Source organism: Neoarius graeffei, chromosome 5 (genome assembly GCF_027579695.1).
Source record: "Neoarius graeffei isolate fNeoGra1 chromosome 5, fNeoGra1.pri, whole genome shotgun sequence".
Taxonomy (NCBI): Eukaryota; Metazoa; Chordata; class Actinopteri; order Siluriformes; family Ariidae; genus Neoarius; species Neoarius graeffei.
Window position 1 is genome coordinate 48554546 of NC_083573.1, and position 18169 is coordinate 48572714.

Genomic DNA, 18169 nt, shown 5'->3' on the forward strand with positions numbered 1-18169 from the left:
TCTAACAAGTGCGTTCATTGGTTGTTACAGAGCGATGAGCCAATCACGTACCTCGTTTCATCTCAATGACGTAATTACGTCATTTACGCAATTGCGTCAATGAGATGAAACGAGGTACGTGATTGGCTCATCGCTCTGTAACAACCAATGAACGTGCTTGTTATAGCTGTACGTAAGCTCGCTTCAAACAAAGAGTTGAAAGATGGCAGCCTCCGTGATCGAGCGTAAAGATGCAAATCGAGTTAAAGAAATCGACAGAATAGTGAAAAAAAAGTTCTGCTGGGAATGGTTGGAGAAAAACCGCGGCTCGCCTCGGGGTGAATTACGTCACAAGGCGCGGGGCTAGCGGGCCCTGCTCGCGCTGGTTCTTTGGGGTGTGAGTGAGAGAGTGAGTGTGTGTGAGAGAGAGAGAGAGAGAGAGAGTGTGTGAGAGAGAGAGAGAGAGAGAGAGAGAGAGAGAGTGTGTGAGAGAGAGAGAGAGAGAGAGAGTGTGTGAGAGTGAGAGAGAGAGTGAGAGAGAGAGAGAGAGTGTGTGTGTGAGAGTGTGTGAGAGAGAGCGAGAGAGTGTGTGTGTGTGAGAGTGAGTGTGTGTGAGAGTGAGAGAGAGAGTGAGAGTGAGAGAGAGAGAGAGAGTGTGTGTGTGTGTGAGAGAGAGTGTGTGTGAGAGTGAGCGAGAGTGTGTCAGAGTTGCATGTTGACCATTAAATTGGCTTGAATGTGTTAATCATGACAATTTTTTTCTTGTGTGTTTGCTTGCCATTTTAGTACAATTTTTAAGTCAGAAAACCCCAGAACCCAGGAGCTTCGGGGGGCTTCCCCCCTTGTCCCCCCACCAGGCTGCTGCCCTGGACCAGCTGGGGGCCTGCGGCCCCCAGACCCCCGGCTAAAATTTTCAGATAATTTCACCAGCCCCAAATCACATCCCTGTATATAGGGCACTGTATAGTGGAGGCGCCATTTTGTAGTGCTGTCCGTGCTGAAAGAAATCAAATTAAAAGTCTCAAATTTGATTTAATAAAAGACAGCAGCAAAGAAGAAAGTATTCAGCCTTGATTTAAAAAGAACTGAAAGCTGCAGGTACTTCCATATCTTGGCAGGCTGAGTGGTATGCTGGGGCACCTCTTGCCAGCAGACCAGGATATCCAGAGGGAACTTGTGCAGTTCAGTGTTGACCTGACCATCCCCAGCTTCAAGGAGGGAGAGAGCATCGTGGAGTGGTGGGGTCATGTCTTCGACAAACCAGACAAGTACCCCTCCCTGGGTGCACTGGTTAAGTGTTGCCTCTCCATCTTTCATGGACCTAGAGTCGAGTCCTCATTTAGTCTGATGAATGATGTAATTGATCAAAGGAGTGGCAATATGAATGTGGAAACCTTTAATGCAATACAGACGGTCAAGTACACGCTGATGTCCAGGGGGAGACAGCTATGCAGCTCTTTAGAAAGGAGGACGTGAAGTTTGGGGAAGTGGACAGAACATTGTGCAAGAACATGAACTCTGCAGCAGCCACATACAAACACCAGCAGAGGGTGAACAAGGAGGAAAAGCAGCAGCAGAGCAAGTATGGCTCTCAAGCAACTTGCAGTGCTCAGCAGGCCAAGAAACCGACTGCTGAAGGAGAGAAGCGGGCAAGGCTGAAACATGTGGCAACTCGGCGAAAGCGGGCCATGGAGACACTGGTGGTCCAGGCAAATAACAGGAAAAAAATGATCACTATTCCTTGTGTGTTCTCCACTTTCTTCGTTCTATTATTCACATTTTTTTTCCAGGGCATAATTTCACTATAACTACATGTATTTGAATTTGTATTTGTACTGTATGTCCTTGTGCAAATGTCAATACAGTATACTTAGTAAGGAGGCTATAATATTTATTCTGGGGGAGGACCCCCCAAACAAAATAAACAACACCAGAGGCCACGTCACCACTTGCGCACCCTTCTCACCTTTTTCACCCCGACCTGTTTTCATGCCTGTTTATAATGGACTCCTACACCCTTGGATTACAGATCTGTATTACGGTATGTTGACGAACACATATTTTCTTTTGTTTTTCAGACCATAGCAGATGTAATCAGGACATGTCTGGGACCAAGAGCTATGATGAAGGTGTGTAACGATTAAATGCTCTTCACTTGGCATCAGCTGCATGCTGACCAATTGCTGTGGCTTTTGCTGTAGAGTTGTAACTGAGAGCCACACCCTTCTACATTACATCACTTTATTCCCAGCTGGATAGAAATGCCCAAAATTAGATGCATCACCCCACTAACACCCATTACGAAGGTATTATGCAGTATAGAGCTAAGGTACTGGGCACATCCAAATTTCTAATACTGCCTTACTATATGGTACACAAAAAGCAGTACATCATAATCTGTAGGTTGTCTGAATACTCTGTAGGCATTTCATAGTAGTCGATTGGTACCCTGATGATTACTTCATCTGTTTGTGTTTTGAAGTGTGCCAACATACTACACTACGCTATCCCATACGTCAGCTAGAGCCCGAATAATAAGAATTATTATTCCCTGGGGAAAAATAGAAAGAATATGGACTATGGTGTTAGTTTTGCTTTTTACCTCAGGTTGACAGTCATCTAAGTAAAACAGACGGAGTTTTTTTTTTTTTTTTAACTGGGGGGAAAAATTCAATTTAAAAAAAAAATCACACAAGGAAAAAGAAAATGAAAAATGTCTTACCCTGGTCTTGTATAACTGCGTAAAAAGCTGCATGAGTCACTCTTCAAGAAGATGTAAGCTGCTTTTGAGTGGTGCTGTCAAGTGCCATTTTCGCAGCATAAGACATTTTTGTGGTATTGTCAAACATCACTGCTCTGAGGGAAATTTTCACAGCATATGTGGCTATACGTCGTCTGTAAACGTCCAGGTCAAAGAACGGGTGAGATGGTGGTGGAGCACATCCGAATTGTCCTTCCTAATCACTTGCATACCCATTGAACGTATTACAGTGATGGTCAGGTAGTAGGTTCTTAACCAACGTTAGTGCATACTGAGTATTTGGATGGACCTGTTATCATCCATTCTCGGTGAACTGATCACAAATGGGCAGGTCTAAATGGGATTCGGTGCATCTCGGTGAACAGCATTGAAAGACCATGTAATCAGATATTCATCTCGTCTGTCCAGTTATGATTTGCAGCACTAAAGACGGTTGTTGATGGTGTTAATAGGCTTTCATCAAATTATTCTGAAATTTATCTGAATTTGTTATTTAACAGATGTTGCTGGACCCTATGGGAGGAATCGTCATGACCAATGATGGCAATGCCATTCTGAGAGAGGTACTAAAACATTTCTAGAAGTCTGACTGATCGTTGTACATTCTGCCTGTGCTTTGGTTGACTGCTTTATTTCACAAACTTTTTTTTTTTTTCTTTCCCCTGCAGATTCAAGTGCAGCACCCTGCTGCCAAGTCCATGATTGAGATCAGCCGCACTCAGGATGAGGAGGTGGGAGATGGCACTACCTCAGTCATCATCTTGGGTGAGTGGGATCTGTAACATCTATGAATTCCAGGGTTTTTTCTAGAAAAATTTAGTATGAGGGCGCTCACCATGGTGAGGGAGCGAAGCGGGGGGGGGATGGTGCCGGTTGTCCCCCCCCCCCCCCCGCCGTGCGAAGCCTTTGAAAAATTGAAGCTACAATGGGACATTCTGAAGCTATCTGAGAGGGAAATTGTAACAAATTGTCTGTCAACATTGAAAAAAAAAGAAGTAATCTTCTGCCCCGGACAGTCTTTGTCTTTCTTCCGTTTCGTGCTGCGAGATGACATCTTTAAATGCCCAAGTGTCAACAAAAACAACTCGCGAACTACTTCTGTCAAAAGCTCCCGCGCCGGTGGGTGAAAGGTCATTCAGTCTCGAGAAATCTCGCTGTACAAGTCAGCTGACCTTGTATGTAACCCATGTCAAATCTCGCGAGAGCAGCTGCGACAAGTAAACAACTAAACAACATGGCACCTCAGTCTGGAAAACGCCAATTCGGATTGTTTTCGCACCGTCTGGCGGTGTATCTACTATGATTGGAATATTTTTGGAGTAATTATAACGTATTTGATGATCAGACACATTGTCACGTGGTGTTGCTGGGATGTTTTCATGGAGAAAAGATCGTTTTGAGAAAGATTGCATGTTGTGCAGTAGCATATAAGTGCATGGTCTAAGTGTGACTTGGGGTTCAATCGGCATTTCGGTAAGGGGGCGCACGCCGAGAGTAAGAGGGCGCAGCGCCCCTGTTCCCCGGTTTAGACGAAAGCCTGAATTCTCTAAATTGATAACTTCAGCAAACCTATAATGATGGTGAGTTCAGACAGCGTTCAATATGGTGCTTGCATAATCGATTAATACACCAAATATTTATTTATTTATCTATTTCAAATTTCATCCTTTTTTTAGGTGGGATTTTTTTTTTATATTCTTTATTGATGCTGCTCATAATCTGTTTTGATATTAATTTCCCATGTCTAAACATGGTCCATACATAAATTAATGCATGTGGCTTAACCTCTGGCTTAAATATGGATATATTTAACCTACACACGCTCCAGACAGGTGTGCGTATCCCATGGCGCTGTATCTGGAGTGTGCTTTTGTTTTAATAGCTCAAGTGATTTGCCCCAAAACACTGGCTCCTCATTAGCTAGGAAAAAAAAAAATTTTGGCCCGTGACCAGGGATAGCCTAGTGTATTATGGGATGTGTGCGTATGCAGATGTCAAACCATATATATATATATATATATATATATATATATATATATATATATATATATATATACACACACACACACTATAGCTTGTTCAAGACTCAAACCATACAATCGAACTGTCAGCGAGTTTTGCGAATTTGTCACAAGCTTTCCTGGCAAGTTGCGCGATCTGTACAAAAAAAAAAAGCATGTGTAGCAAGACAGATTGATCTCTTGTGCCCAATATGGTGCTTTCATTCTGATTACTTAAGCTGAGGAACAAGCGTTTTGTCGCTTCTCAACACCAGCACCCCTCATTTCAGAATTGGCAGTTTTATGCAAATTAGGTTAAAATATGCTAATATGCATGCTTCCTTTATGGTTTTTATAGCCACATTTTAAATAACTGTCAGAAGCATGGTTTAGCTATTGAAAGCATTTTCAGCTGAACTTACTGGCAGAATATAATAATTTTTGCATTATTCAAGATTACTTTGCCATTGTGTAAGATACACAATGAAATTCAGTGCACTGCCTTACAAAACCAGTCCTCAATCTATACATGAGAGATTTACATAAGAGATACAAGATGATGTACAGACAAAAGGGTTTACAAATTTACAAGATATGGACAAAATTTACAAACAAGATATACAATCTACAGTCATTTACATAATATACACTGAGCACGTGGTAATATCTATTGCACTGGTAGTAGGTATTTATTTAGGCCTAATTAATGTGTGTGGGCAAATTAGCCTGTTTATGCAAATTATGATGTCTGCAAATTAGCTGGTTGAGACACTTTTAAAGATGTTTATGGCCCACAGAAACTTCCAGATATCTCATCTCATCTCATTATCTCTAGCCGCTTTATCCTTCTACAGGGTCGCAGGCAAGCTGGAGTCTATCCCAGCTGACTACGGGCGAAAGGCGGGGTACACCCTGGACAAGTCGCCAGGTCATCACAGGGCTGACACATAGACACAGACAACCATTCACACTCACATTCACACCTACGGTCAATTTAGAGTCACCAGTTAACCTAACCTGCATGTCTTTGGACTGTGGGGGAAACCGGAGCACCCGGAGGAAACCCACGCGGACACGGGGAGAACATGCAAGCTCCACACAGAAAGGCCCTCGCCGGCCCCGGGGCTCGAACCCAGGACCTTCTTGCTGTGAGGCGACAGCGCTAACCACTACACCACCGTGCCGCCCCTTCCAGATATTATTCATGCAATAAAACATCAATAGGTTTTCTTTTTATTACCATTTATGTTCATCAGCCGCCGTATGTAGATTAGATAATTTATGCTGATTAGCCTCATTAATTGTGTGTAAGTAAAAGAAAAATTGAAACGCCTGGATTCTGTGGGGGGAAAAACAGCGTAGCACAGAAAATTGTCAAATTTGGCAATCTAATAACAAAAATAGTTTTATTCCCAGGTTTAGCTAGCCTGGCAAGCCAGACTAAATGTGAATATTTAGTCTGGCCTCGATCCGTAGACATTTCCGAAGCGGGTAGGAGGAACAACCCACTGTCTTTCAAACTGTCTCTGTGCGTATAGGCCAACGCTCTGACCAATCAGCGCAACAGTGACTGTGACGTAGTCAGAGCGACAGAAAGCAGTGGGGGAGGCCTTGAAATAAATAATTTTTCAAAATGCGTATTAATTAATAAACAGGTTCTAGATATTAAGAAGTTTGGAGATAATGACCACAAGTTTGGAGTCTGTACCACATACTTAACATACACGCTTATTTTTTTCAAGTGTTTTTCAAGGGTTTGCTTAAACTGTTTTTGAGAGTTTTTATTTAGTGGTGTTTGGTGAAATAATTTCCCTTAAATTTAAAATAACGGGAAAATAAGAAACAATCAAAAAGTAATGTTTCAAAGCTGTTTATTAATTCTTCGTACTGCACAAACTAGCCCCATCCTTTTGGCTACGAGCGGAATCAGCTGGTAGATCAGACTTTTGCCATAGCCGGTCGGCAAAACGGCGAAAACGTCCTTCTTGAAAAGGAATGAGCGGAGAGCCTCTTCCTGCTCATGTTTCAACGAAAACTCCAAGTCTAATTCTTCTAAAACTGATTCCAAAGCGGAGTCAAACGAGTGCCGTTCACTAGCCGTAGCCATCTTTCCTGCTGTGCTTTCTCCAGCGTCGCGCAGCTTTGTCGTCACTCCTGCAAAAGCCCGCCCAAAGAATCCAAACAAAAACCTTGCGTTGTGATTGGCGGGCATGATTTGATGCCCGGGGTGTTTTTGTTTATATGGTGCGAGGCTAGACCCATTCGCTAGGCAAAAATATTTTTGGCCGCTAGGCAGGTGGGTCTAGTTTACTAGGCTAAGGTTTAGCACTTGTTTTCTTAAACCATGCCATTGTTCCTTGCTAATTGTCTATTGTTTTTGCAGGCCCATTTTTATAAAAAGAACAATATCCGAGACCTAAAAATGTCCATAAAAATTGAACCACTGGACTGATTTTCCTGATTTTATTTATTTTTTAATTAATCTTTGAAATAATGCTGATGAATAACATCAGTTGTACAACTCTTGGCCGTACTTCAGATTTCTGTCTGAACTCCCTAATACTGAATTTCCTGGTTACAAAGTTGTACTTTTACCATAAAGGGGACAGTTATGGAAGCGAGTTATTTATAATCATGCTGTCTGTTATCACCCAAATGAGGATGGGTTCCCTTTTGAGTCTGGTTCCTCTCAAGGTTTCTTCCTCATGTCATCTGAAGGAGTTTTTCCTGGCCACTGTCACTACAGGCTTGCTCATCAGGGATAAATGAGTTTATAAGGGATAAAATTGGCTCGTCTGTTTAAAGTCTTTAATTTTCTGTGAAAATGCTTTGTGACAATGTCTGTTAAAAGTTCTATCCGAATAAACTGACTTAAATAGTTTGTTGATGGTGGGGGCTTAAATGACTGAAATGACTCGAAAGTACTGTTTGGAATGATATCAGTGGTCACACTGTAATAAGAATCTGTCTTTGCGTGTAGCTGGAGAGATGCTGTCAGTGGCGGAGCAGTTTCTGGAGCAGCAGATGCATCCCACTGTGGTAATCAGTGCTTACAGGCAGGCTCTGGATGACATGCTCAGCATGCTCAAAGAGATCAGGTAGTGTCTTTTTCCCAGCCAGGATGATGAAATGTGTTAGAGGGATTATTCATTTATATTCAGTGCATTTTGAAAGTTTGCCTGCATGAATGTCAAGCACGTGATTCACACTTACACCCAGGCTTTGGATGATGACACGTTCAGTAAGCTGTTTTTTCCCCTGTAGCACGCCAGTCGACCCAAATGATCGGGACATGATGCTGAAGATCATTAACTCTGCCATCAACACCAAGGCACTGAGTCGCTGGTCAAGCTTGGCTTGTAACATTGCGCTGGACGCAGTGCGCACCGTGGAGCTGGAGGAGAACGGCTGCAAGGAAATCGATATTAAAAAGTATGCCAAGGTGGAAAAGGTAAGGGATTATTTCTCTTGGGATCTTTCTGTCACAAAGGATTAAGAGAAGAAGCAAGTCAGAGAGAAAAACAACGACGAATACTGTCTGAAATCTTACAGCTCACATGGCACTTTGAGTGTAATTCTGTAGTTGCCTGGGTTGTGCTTTCTTATGCTTATATGTTGGGAAATGTTAGTTTGATGCCAGTTATTTTGTTGCTGTAGAAGTATACAAGGTTCCTGAAGTCAGAAGATATCTGTGCTGGCTTTTTTTTTTTTAAACTTTGTGAAGGCACATGGTGCTTTTTGCATCGTAAAATGATTATAGTTTTGTATTAAAGAGGAGTGATATTTGCTCAGGGTTCAGGCTGTGGCTGTAAGTCAAAATCTACTGAAACTTTTATTAGCAACTGTCCACTAGGACCATGTAGCTACTATGGTGTGCTATAGTAATGTAAAATTTTAATAAATCTACATATTGTTCCTAACAAAATGGGTCAGAGATTCAGAAGTAAGAATTATTCTCAATAAATTGGTAAATCGACCCTGTAGAACAGGATAAAGCGGCTAGAGATAATGAGATGAGAACTGGTTTAAAAAAAGTTTGCAAATGGCTACGTTCAGGAAAAATTTGATGTTGGGATTTTTAGAATTACCGGTATGTGAACAATGCACCTAAAGAGGGTGGACTTTATGCCAGTACAGTGATTCAGCATAAACGATAGGAAATAAGATTATTCAAAGGCTGGTCTGGCTGTGTGTAGGTGCCTGGTGGAATCATTGAAGACTCATGCGTGCTGAAGGGGGTGATGGTAAATAAAGATGTAACGCACCCTCGCATGCGACGTCTCATCAAAAATCCTCGTATCGTGCTCCTTGACTGCTCCCTCGAGTACAAGAAGGGTGAGAGCCAGGTAAGTCAGTGAATCAAAATAATATATAATCCCAGTTCCCAAAAAGTTAGGACACTGTGCTAGCGGCAAATAAAAACAGAATGTGGTGATTTGTAAATCTTGGAAACCCTATATTTCATTGAAAATAGTACAAAGGCAACATATCAAATGTTGAAACTGAGTGTTTTTTTTTTTTTTAATGTGCGCTCATTTTGAATTTGAGGTGAGCAGCATATTTGGCAAGTTGGCACAGGAGCATGTTTACCACTGTGTTGCATCATCTGTACTTTTAACAACACCCTGTAAACATTTGTGAACTGAGGAGACCAATTGCTGTAATGTTGTCCCATTCTTGCCTCATCTACAATTTCAGTTGCTCAACAGGTTCAGGGTCACCTTTGTTGTATTTTGGGCTTCGTAATGCATCAGGTGTTTTAAGTGGGAGACAGGTCTGGATTGCAGGCAGGCCGGTTTAACACCTGGACGCTCTTACAACGGAGCCATGTGGTTTTAACATGTGCAGAAAATCGTTTGGCATTGTCCTGCTGAAAGAAGGAAGGCCTTTCCTGAAAAAGATTTTGTCTGGATGGCAGTATATTGCTCTGAAATGTGTTTTATTGTTCAGCATTAATGAAGCCTTCGCAGATGTACAAGCTACCCATGTCATGTGCACTAATGCACCCTCATACCATCACAGATGCTGGCTTTTGAACTGTGCACTGATAAGCTGGATGGTCCCTCTCTTCTTTTGCCAGGAGGACATGGTGTCCATGATTTCTAAAAATCATTTCTGTTTTTGATTCTTCAGACCTCAGGACAATTTTCTATTTCGCCTCAGTTCGTCATAAAAGAGCTCGGGCCCAGAGAAGGCGGTGGTGTTTCTGGATATTCTTTATATTTGGTTTTAACTTGCATTTGTGGATGCAGTAATGAACTGTTTTCACAGATGATGGTTTTCTGAAGTGCTCCTGAGCCCATACAGTGATTTCCACTACAGACACGTGTCTGCTTTTAATGCAGTGTCGCCTGAGGGCCTGAAGATCACAGGCATCCAGTGTCAGTTTTCAGCCTTGTCTCTTGCATACAGAGATTTCTCCAGATTCTCTGAATCTTTTAATATGATATGATGTACCATAGATGTGATCCCCAAATTCTTTGCAATTTTACATTGAGGAACGTTGTTCTTAAAATGTTGCACTGTTTGCCCACGCAGTCTTTCACAGAGCGGTGAACCCCTCCCCATCTTTACTTCTGAGAGAGACTGCCTCTCTGGGATGCTTTTTTGATACACAGTCATGCTACTGACCTGTTGCCAATTAACCAAATTAGTTTTTATCAGCGTTACACAACATTTTCAGTCTTTTGTTGTCCCTGCCCCAACTTTGCTGAAAGGTGTTGCTGACATCAAATTAAAAATGAGCATATTTTTCAAAAAAACAATAAAATTTCTCAGTTTCAATACTTGATGTGGTTGTATTATTTTTAAATGAAATATAGGTTTTCCAAGATTTGCAAATTATCACATTCTGTTGTTGTTTACACAGCATCTTAACTTTTTATCCCCTGGTATATAATGCAGGGGGATATAGCTATCGCTCTGTCCATCTGTAAACATTTGAATTTCTGGAGCATAACACACAAACTACTGGGACTTTTTCACGAAACCTGACAGTTATGTTAAGTCCCTAGAGGAGTTGTGCCTTTTGACATTTTGGGATTTCTGTGGATTTTTTTTTTCCTGTATTTCCGTGGCAACAAATTCAATTTAGGAAACTTTGGAGTGAGGGCTGGGGGGGATATGTCCTCTCCTGATGACTCTTGTTTAGAATTGGGGTTGTACATTTCTCATTTACTGCCACACACAGCTTTAAACTTTTATTGAACATTTTTACTCTTTCCAGACGGATATAGAAATTATTCGTGAGGAAGACTTTGCCAGAATCCTGCAGATGGAGGAAGAGTACATCCAGCAGATCTGTGAAGATATTATCCGCCTCAAACCTGACCTGATCTTTACCGAGAAGGGAATCTCTGGTACAAACACAAGCACGCACATGTTTTGCGTTGCACATGCATAGAACGCTTACATGCTGTGATCCATGCTGCTAACACTTTCATGTGATGTGATTGATTCCTCCGAAATATCTTTTCCATCTTAGACCTTGCTCAGCACTATCTGATGAAAGCCAACATCACTGCAATCCGTCGCGTCCGTAAAACAGACAACAATCGCATTGCCAGGTAAGACGGGAGTTAAAGAGTAGTGCAACTTTTTCCTCAGTTATTTGTTTTTCTGAGGAATTTTTATGATGAATTTTACGTCATCCTTCAACGTTGTTTCCTCTGTCCCTCAGAGCCTGTGGAGCACGCATTGCCAGCAGGACGGATGAGTTACGTGAGGAAGATGTAGGAACAGGGGCAGGCCTGTTTGAGGTGAAGAAAATCGGTGATGAGTATTTCACCTTTGTCACGGACTGCAAAGATCCCAAAGCTTGCACTATCCTGCTGAGAGGAGCCAGCAAGGAGATCCTGGCGGTGAGAGACATTAGACAAGGCATTTGTATGCTTGTCCATGCACGCTGTCAATCTGTTGGTCAGAGATTCCCAGTGCTGGCTTCCATTGCGTCTAAACTACCTCTAGGCAGTAAACAGAATGTTGGTCATGGATGCCAAATAGGTTGGAGCATTGAATAATTAAGGTCGTGTAAGAGAGACGCATGTCTTCCCAAAACTGTTCTTGTGTAATTTTGTGTCGAGGTTGAATATTATTGGAGCAATGCAGTCATGATTATTTGTACTTTTTCATGTGTGATAAGGATGTTGGTATTGCATGATTAGAACTTCTTCCATCGACAAATCACATTTATAGCTTGGATCAGGGCTTTGAACCGGTTCAAGGAACGAAAACGAAAACCGGGAACTTTTTCTATTTCACATGGAACAGAAACGAAACCAGAAACTTTATTTTTTATGTTCCGGAACAGAAACGCTTATTAAAAATAATGGTAACTGGTTAATACTGGTTTTTATTTCGTTCCTCAAAGTTTCCGTAGCCTACAAATAAAAAAAAGTCATTCTTCTCCTGCGCAAGTTTCTATGACCCACTGGGGTTCACTTCCTGTGTGAAATTCGCTGACTGAATGTAGAGAGCGGGAGGGTGGACTACTATCACGTCTCCACATCTTAAATAAGAGGTAAATATTGCAGTCTATCGTTATTCAAAAACGTCAATTTCAAACACGATATCAATATATTTGTCCACGTTAATGAGAGGCTCGCGAACATTAAATGACGTTAACCTCTGTTAGCCCATCAATGCATAGGGCCTGACTAGCCTTTGGTAACACACTAAACGAATTATCTTTCATTTTTGGCACTTTTTCTGTTTGTGTAGATGGGAAGACATACTGAGAATCCAAATCGCCAACATTTGAAATAATTTTGAATTATTTCTTGTCTTATTTAATGAAGGTTGTAATAGAATTAGCCTACATTTGGCTTAAGCTGGATGAGACAGAGACATAACTTTATAGCCATTTGTTAAACAGCTGACAGGGAACGTAATTAACCATTCCGGGAACTAAATTTTTTTGTTCTAACCGGTTCGGGAACGTCTATTTAATGGTGGAACCCAAAACCGGAAACGTTAAAATTCCGTTTCTGTTCGGAACGAACCAATAGGAAAAAAATTCTGGTTCAAAGCCCTGGCTTGGATACCTTTCTTTGAAGAATTCATGAAATGGTGGCACATCATATCTCCCCTTTATGAGTCCTGATGTTCTGAAATGCGTGTGCTGGCGTTTCAGGAGGTGGAGCGTAACCTGCAGGACGCGATGCAGGTGTGCCGTAACGTGCTGCTGGAGCCGTGTCTGCTGCCAGGCGGTGGCGCTGTAGAGATGGCGGTGTCTCACAGGCTCATGGAGCGCTCACGAGCCCTCACTGGCGTCGAGCAGTGGCCATACCGTGCTGTGGCCCAGGCCCTTGAGGTCATCCCCCGCACCCTCATCCAGAACTGTGGAGCCTCCACCATCCGTGTGCTCACATCCCTTAGGGTGAGTGTGATAGTGTGCATGTCTGTGTGTGTCCAAGCAAGTCTCCCCTCCCCCCTTACCACATAATCTGCACATGTGTTACTTGAGGATTTCTGTATGTAAATAGTTTTTTAAATTAATATTATTCTCTGTGGAATTTTGGCTGGTTTTCACATTTTAAGTATTAAAATGAATCCCCGGTACTCCTCTAGGCAAAGCACACTCAGGAGGGCAGCACCTCATGGGGTGTTAATGGAGAAACGGGCACTCTGGCAGACATGACTGAGCTGGGAATCTGGGAGCCGCTGGCTGTCAAAGCCCAGACATACAAGACCGCAGTAGAGGTATACACTCTAAAGCACATGTCTCTCCTCTTATTCTGCTCTGTATATAAGTCATGGATAGGAAAACGGTCGACTCTTGGATGCATTGCAGTTTTCTTCTAAGGGCCCGTTTACATGAGGATGCTGTCGGGTAAAAACGACTAAATATTTTATCGGAAGTGCCTTTCGTCTACACGGGGACGGCGTTTCCGAGGCTGAAAAACGGAAAAAATTGAAAACGCCTTCCAGAGTGGATAAGTTAAAAACAGCCCCCGTTGCATATCCGTCTAAACTACCCAATACACGAAACTCTGCTCGGATCTGCTCACGTCGGGTACGCGTTTACGTCATACATATGTCATATACTGTACATGCCAGCCCGGGAAGTAAAAAAGTAAGAGCATGTCTGATTACATCGATCCAACGGACCTTCAAGCTGCTCTGGCAGCTTTAATAAACGTCCAGGAGTCCTTCGAACATCTATACCGAATCTGCACATATACCGTTAATGAACAGAGGCGGGTATAGTATGCTCTTACTTTTTTACTTACTTTCTTACCATAGCCAGAGTAGTCAAAGTTTTCGCGGCGCAGATGTGCAGATCAGACAAGACGGAAGACGTTGCGCATGCGTGCAGACATAGCGGAGGTCTTTCACAGCACCACCTAGCCGCCTGGCATGCACATCCAATTGAATTCCACACATTTATGCGTCACCGTATAGACGCAGATTTCCTCCTTGAAAACGGTCGTGTAGATGCGGAAAAAAAGTGAGAATGAAAACGGACTTTTGCGTTTTTGTTTCAGACCGTCCCCGTGTAAAGTGGGCCTAAGATTCAGTGCTGATTTCATAAAGTCATAATTAGACTTGTATTGTCAATTTTCTTTCATTACTGAAAAATATCAGGAGTGTTAAACATGAGAGATGCAAATAAAACAGCTAGGGCTGCTGTTATTTTAGATCTCCACACTGATGGGGAGAACATGAGCAGTACCACTGCGCAGCACTTGTTTGTCATAAAGGCAAAGAAAGTCACCAGGAGGCAGTATAACTTCATCACAAGCTTAAATTACCTATAATACTTTTACTGAATGTTTTTAACTGAGATTTCTTGGGTGCAAGAACCTGACCTTCACGCAGGAATAATGCACAGTGAGGCCAAATCCTTAGTGGCTCACTCCATAAGGTATAACATAAAGCCATTGGTACCTGCACACTACATGCTCAGTTGAGCACTGCTTGAGATGCAGCCTCTGATCAGTGTGTGTTGAAAGTTAAACGCTTCCAGCTAAGGTCACTTTAAGGGCACATTTGTTTAATAAATCTTAATGACATTTTATTCAGAGCCCATTTATTCCTAGACCAAGTGACCCCAGGGCCAGAAGGTTAAGGAAACTCATTTCAGTAGAGAAGCATTAAGTGACAAAGTATTTTGGGTGTTTTAATTTTTTTTAAAGTCACATTTATTTGCATGGGTGGCACGGTGGTGTAGTGGTTAGCGCTGTCGCCTCACAGCAAGAAGGTCCGGATTCGAGCCCCGGGGCCGGCGAGGGCCTTTCTGTGCGGAGTTTGCATGTTCTCCCCGTGTCCGCGTGGGTTTCCTCCGGGTGCTCCGGTTTCCCCCACAGTCCAAAGACATGCAGGTTAGGTTAACTGGTGACTCTAAATTGACCGTAGGTGTGAGTGTGAATGGTTGTCTGTGTCTATGTGTCAGCCCTGTGATGACCTGGCGACTTGTCCAGGGTGTACCCCGCCTTTCGCCCGTAGTCAGCTGGGATAGGCTCCGGCTTGCCTGCGACCCTGTAGAACAGGATAAAGCGGCTAGAGATGATGAGATTTATTTGCATTTCAATTTCTGATATTTGAAGAGTGTTCAAATTGTCAATGAATTTCACAGACCTTGTTTAGTACAGTAATTTTTTTTCAATTGTATTTACTGAACTGTTTAAACTCTTTATGCATTTTTTTAAAATAGAAACTTTTGTAATCTATTTGTATAAACTTCTACCAACCTACATTTTCACTGAGTTTAATGATCCTCTTTTTCCTCAGTACTCGTACATTTCTCTTTCCTCTGTCATCCTCCTCTCCCTTTTTATTGAGCTGTACTCTGTCTTTTCAGACGGCCATCCTACTCCTGCGCATCGACGACATCGTGTCTGGGCACAAGAAGAAGGGAGAGGAGAAAACAGGGGGAGGACAGGGCGCTGAGTAAAATGAAGTGAAGAAAGCAAGGGTCTCAGGGGATCAAGAAGATGGATGTCTAAAATAGTTAACAGTGATTTCTGATCGACTTGACCTCTTAAACACATTCTCTGGTTTTTATTCTACCATTAGTCCTTGCTGATGTAAAGATTTACTTGGATCTTTGTGTTCAAGCCCTGTGTGAGTAATAATTAAACAGACCTTTAGTTGTGTTTACATTCGTCACTGTGTACATGCCCTCTGATGCTTCACTCCATAGTTATCAGCTCGGGTTTTGATTTGCTACTGGTGATGCATCCATTTTTTTCCCCCATTTGCGTTTTTCTTCTAAATTTCATGCTCGCTACCTCCCACCACTATGATATTAAAAGTCTTTTTGAAATGTTTCCATCTGTTGTCCAGATAATGTATCTAGGAAATATTTTGTACACGTTTAATGCAAAAAGTAATTCTTATACTATGTGGTGAAACCACCACAGGAAGCCTGAATCTTGAAAGATGTTTATACCAGTGCATGGTACAAAATGTAGTGGGTTTGAATTTTAACCACAGCCTAGATCGCAGACATGTGACATGGATGAGCAGACATTCCCTGATCTAAACCAATCAACAGAAACCAGTCTTTATGATCTTTTATTTATTAACTCTCCAAACTTGCACTATGTTGTAGCTTCATCTTAAGTTCCCTTTATCAACTCCATTATGATTATTCAACATGAACTGCTTTTTGGCGTGTCATTTTTCCAGGAAGTACACAACTGACTTTTGAGCAACTGACTGTTTTAGTTTCCTTGGCCGTCAATGTTTTAATCTGCTTTTAAGATACGCTCACCAAACACTTTATTACAGTATACGAGATAGAGCTTCCCTTTGCCTGGTGGAATATTGTGAACTACTCTCAAAATGGCCTCAATTCTTCACTGGATGGGTTCCATAAGACATTGGAAACATTCCTTTGAGATTGTGGTCCATGTTAACATCAGACAATTCCTGTAGATTTTTTTCAGGTGCACTTTCATATTCCTGTTCTACCACGTCTCAAAGGTGTTCTGTTGGATTCAGATCTGGTCACTGAAGAATACTGAACTCATGGTCATGTACATTAAACCAGTTCGAGATGACTTTTGTGACATGGTATATCATGCTAGAAGTAGCCATTAGAAGAAGATGCACTGGGGGCGTCGTGGCTCAGGTGGTTAAGGCGCCATACCATGAATGCGGGCGACCCGGGTTCGATTCCGGCCCGAGGTCATTTCCCGATCCCTTCCCGTCTCTCTCTCCCGCTCATTTCCTGTCTCTACACTGTCCTATCCAATAAAGGTGCAAAAAGCCCAAAAAAATATCTTTAAAAAAAAAAAAAAAAAAAAAGAAGATGCACTGTGTCTATGAAGAGCAACAATAATCAAATAGGCTGTCATTCAAGTGATGGATGATTGGTATTAACAGGTCCAAAGTGTGTCAAGAAAACACTCCCCACTGTATAGTGAGAATTATTACACCCTATATAGTGGACTAATAACAATGCACCGTGAAAAAGTAGCGTACAGCTGATGGTCACTAAGTAAGCAATATATATATATACCATCATGCATTGCAGTCACACTGAAAGGAAAAAAAATGTGTGGGTGAATGAATGGAGGAAGAAGCATGTTATAAACGGACATTCAAGTACAATTAAAAATAGTGGAATGGAAAAAAGCTAATATAAAATACAAGAATAAAAGTTACAGTGCAGAGCGAGGAATTAATCAAAAGCCTCAAATTTGATGTAATAAAAGGCAGCAGCAAAGAAGAAACTATTCAGCCTTGATTTTAAAAGAACTGAAAGATGCAGCAGAGAGAGAGTACTTTGTATTTATTAATGTGGGAAATAAGCTCAATATAATATGTATTTATTTTGAAAACCCACCACCCGCCTGATCTGGCACATTTTGTGTGATAGTAATGATGTAAATAATGGCACGGCCGAGTAGTGTCCAAAAGTGTTTTTTTTCTCCATTTTACCAATGATCTCATTAGAGTCCTCTATATAGAATTCCCTAGATAGTGAGTAGGGAGTAGTGAATGAGTGGCTGATTTCAGACAGCCCAGGTTACATTTTTCCAGTTTTCAGCTGTCCAGTTTTGGTGAACTTGTGCTCACTGCAGCCTCAGCTTTCTGTTCTTGCCTAAAAGAAGTTGAACCCAACATGGTCTTCTACTGTTGTAACCCATCCGCTTCCAGGTTCAAAGCGTCGTGCATTCTGAGATGCCTTTCTGATCACCATAATTGTGTAGAGTGGTTCTCTCGGTTACTGTTGCCTTTCTGTCAGATTAAACCAGTCTGCCTACCCTCCATTGACCTTTCCCAGCAGGGTGTTTCTGTCTGCAGAATTACTGCTCACTGGATGCTTTTTCTTTATTGTACCATTGTGAGCAAACTCTAGCGACTGTGACAATCGTAGGAGATTTGAAATTATAGAAATACACATACTAGCCCATTTGGCATCAACAATTATGCCACGGTCAAAATCACTGATCACATTTTCTCCCCATTCTGATGATTG

The 18169-nt window shown here is 42.0% G+C and overlaps 1 protein-coding gene across 1 annotated transcript in view; it reads left to right on the top strand.

Moving 5' to 3' along the window:
• Nucleotides 1-16010, top strand: part of cct3 (chaperonin containing TCP1, subunit 3 (gamma)) — a 21462-nt gene extending 5452 nt beyond the window's left edge. Inside the window, exons 3-14 of the mRNA XM_060921873.1 lie at nucleotides 2058-2108; nucleotides 3241-3303; nucleotides 3409-3505; nucleotides 7721-7838; nucleotides 8005-8191; nucleotides 8937-9086; nucleotides 10967-11099; nucleotides 11225-11306; nucleotides 11420-11600; nucleotides 12872-13117; nucleotides 13309-13440; nucleotides 15542-16010. Coding sequence (XP_060777856.1) covers nucleotides 2058-2108; nucleotides 3241-3303; nucleotides 3409-3505; nucleotides 7721-7838; nucleotides 8005-8191; nucleotides 8937-9086; nucleotides 10967-11099; nucleotides 11225-11306; nucleotides 11420-11600; nucleotides 12872-13117; nucleotides 13309-13440; nucleotides 15542-15634 — 1533 coding nt within the window. The 3' untranslated portion in view covers nucleotides 15635-16010. The remainder of the gene's footprint in view (nucleotides 1-2057; nucleotides 2109-3240; nucleotides 3304-3408; nucleotides 3506-7720; nucleotides 7839-8004; nucleotides 8192-8936; nucleotides 9087-10966; nucleotides 11100-11224; nucleotides 11307-11419; nucleotides 11601-12871; nucleotides 13118-13308; nucleotides 13441-15541) is intronic.
• The last annotated feature ends 2159 nt before the right edge of the window (nucleotides 16011-18169 follow it).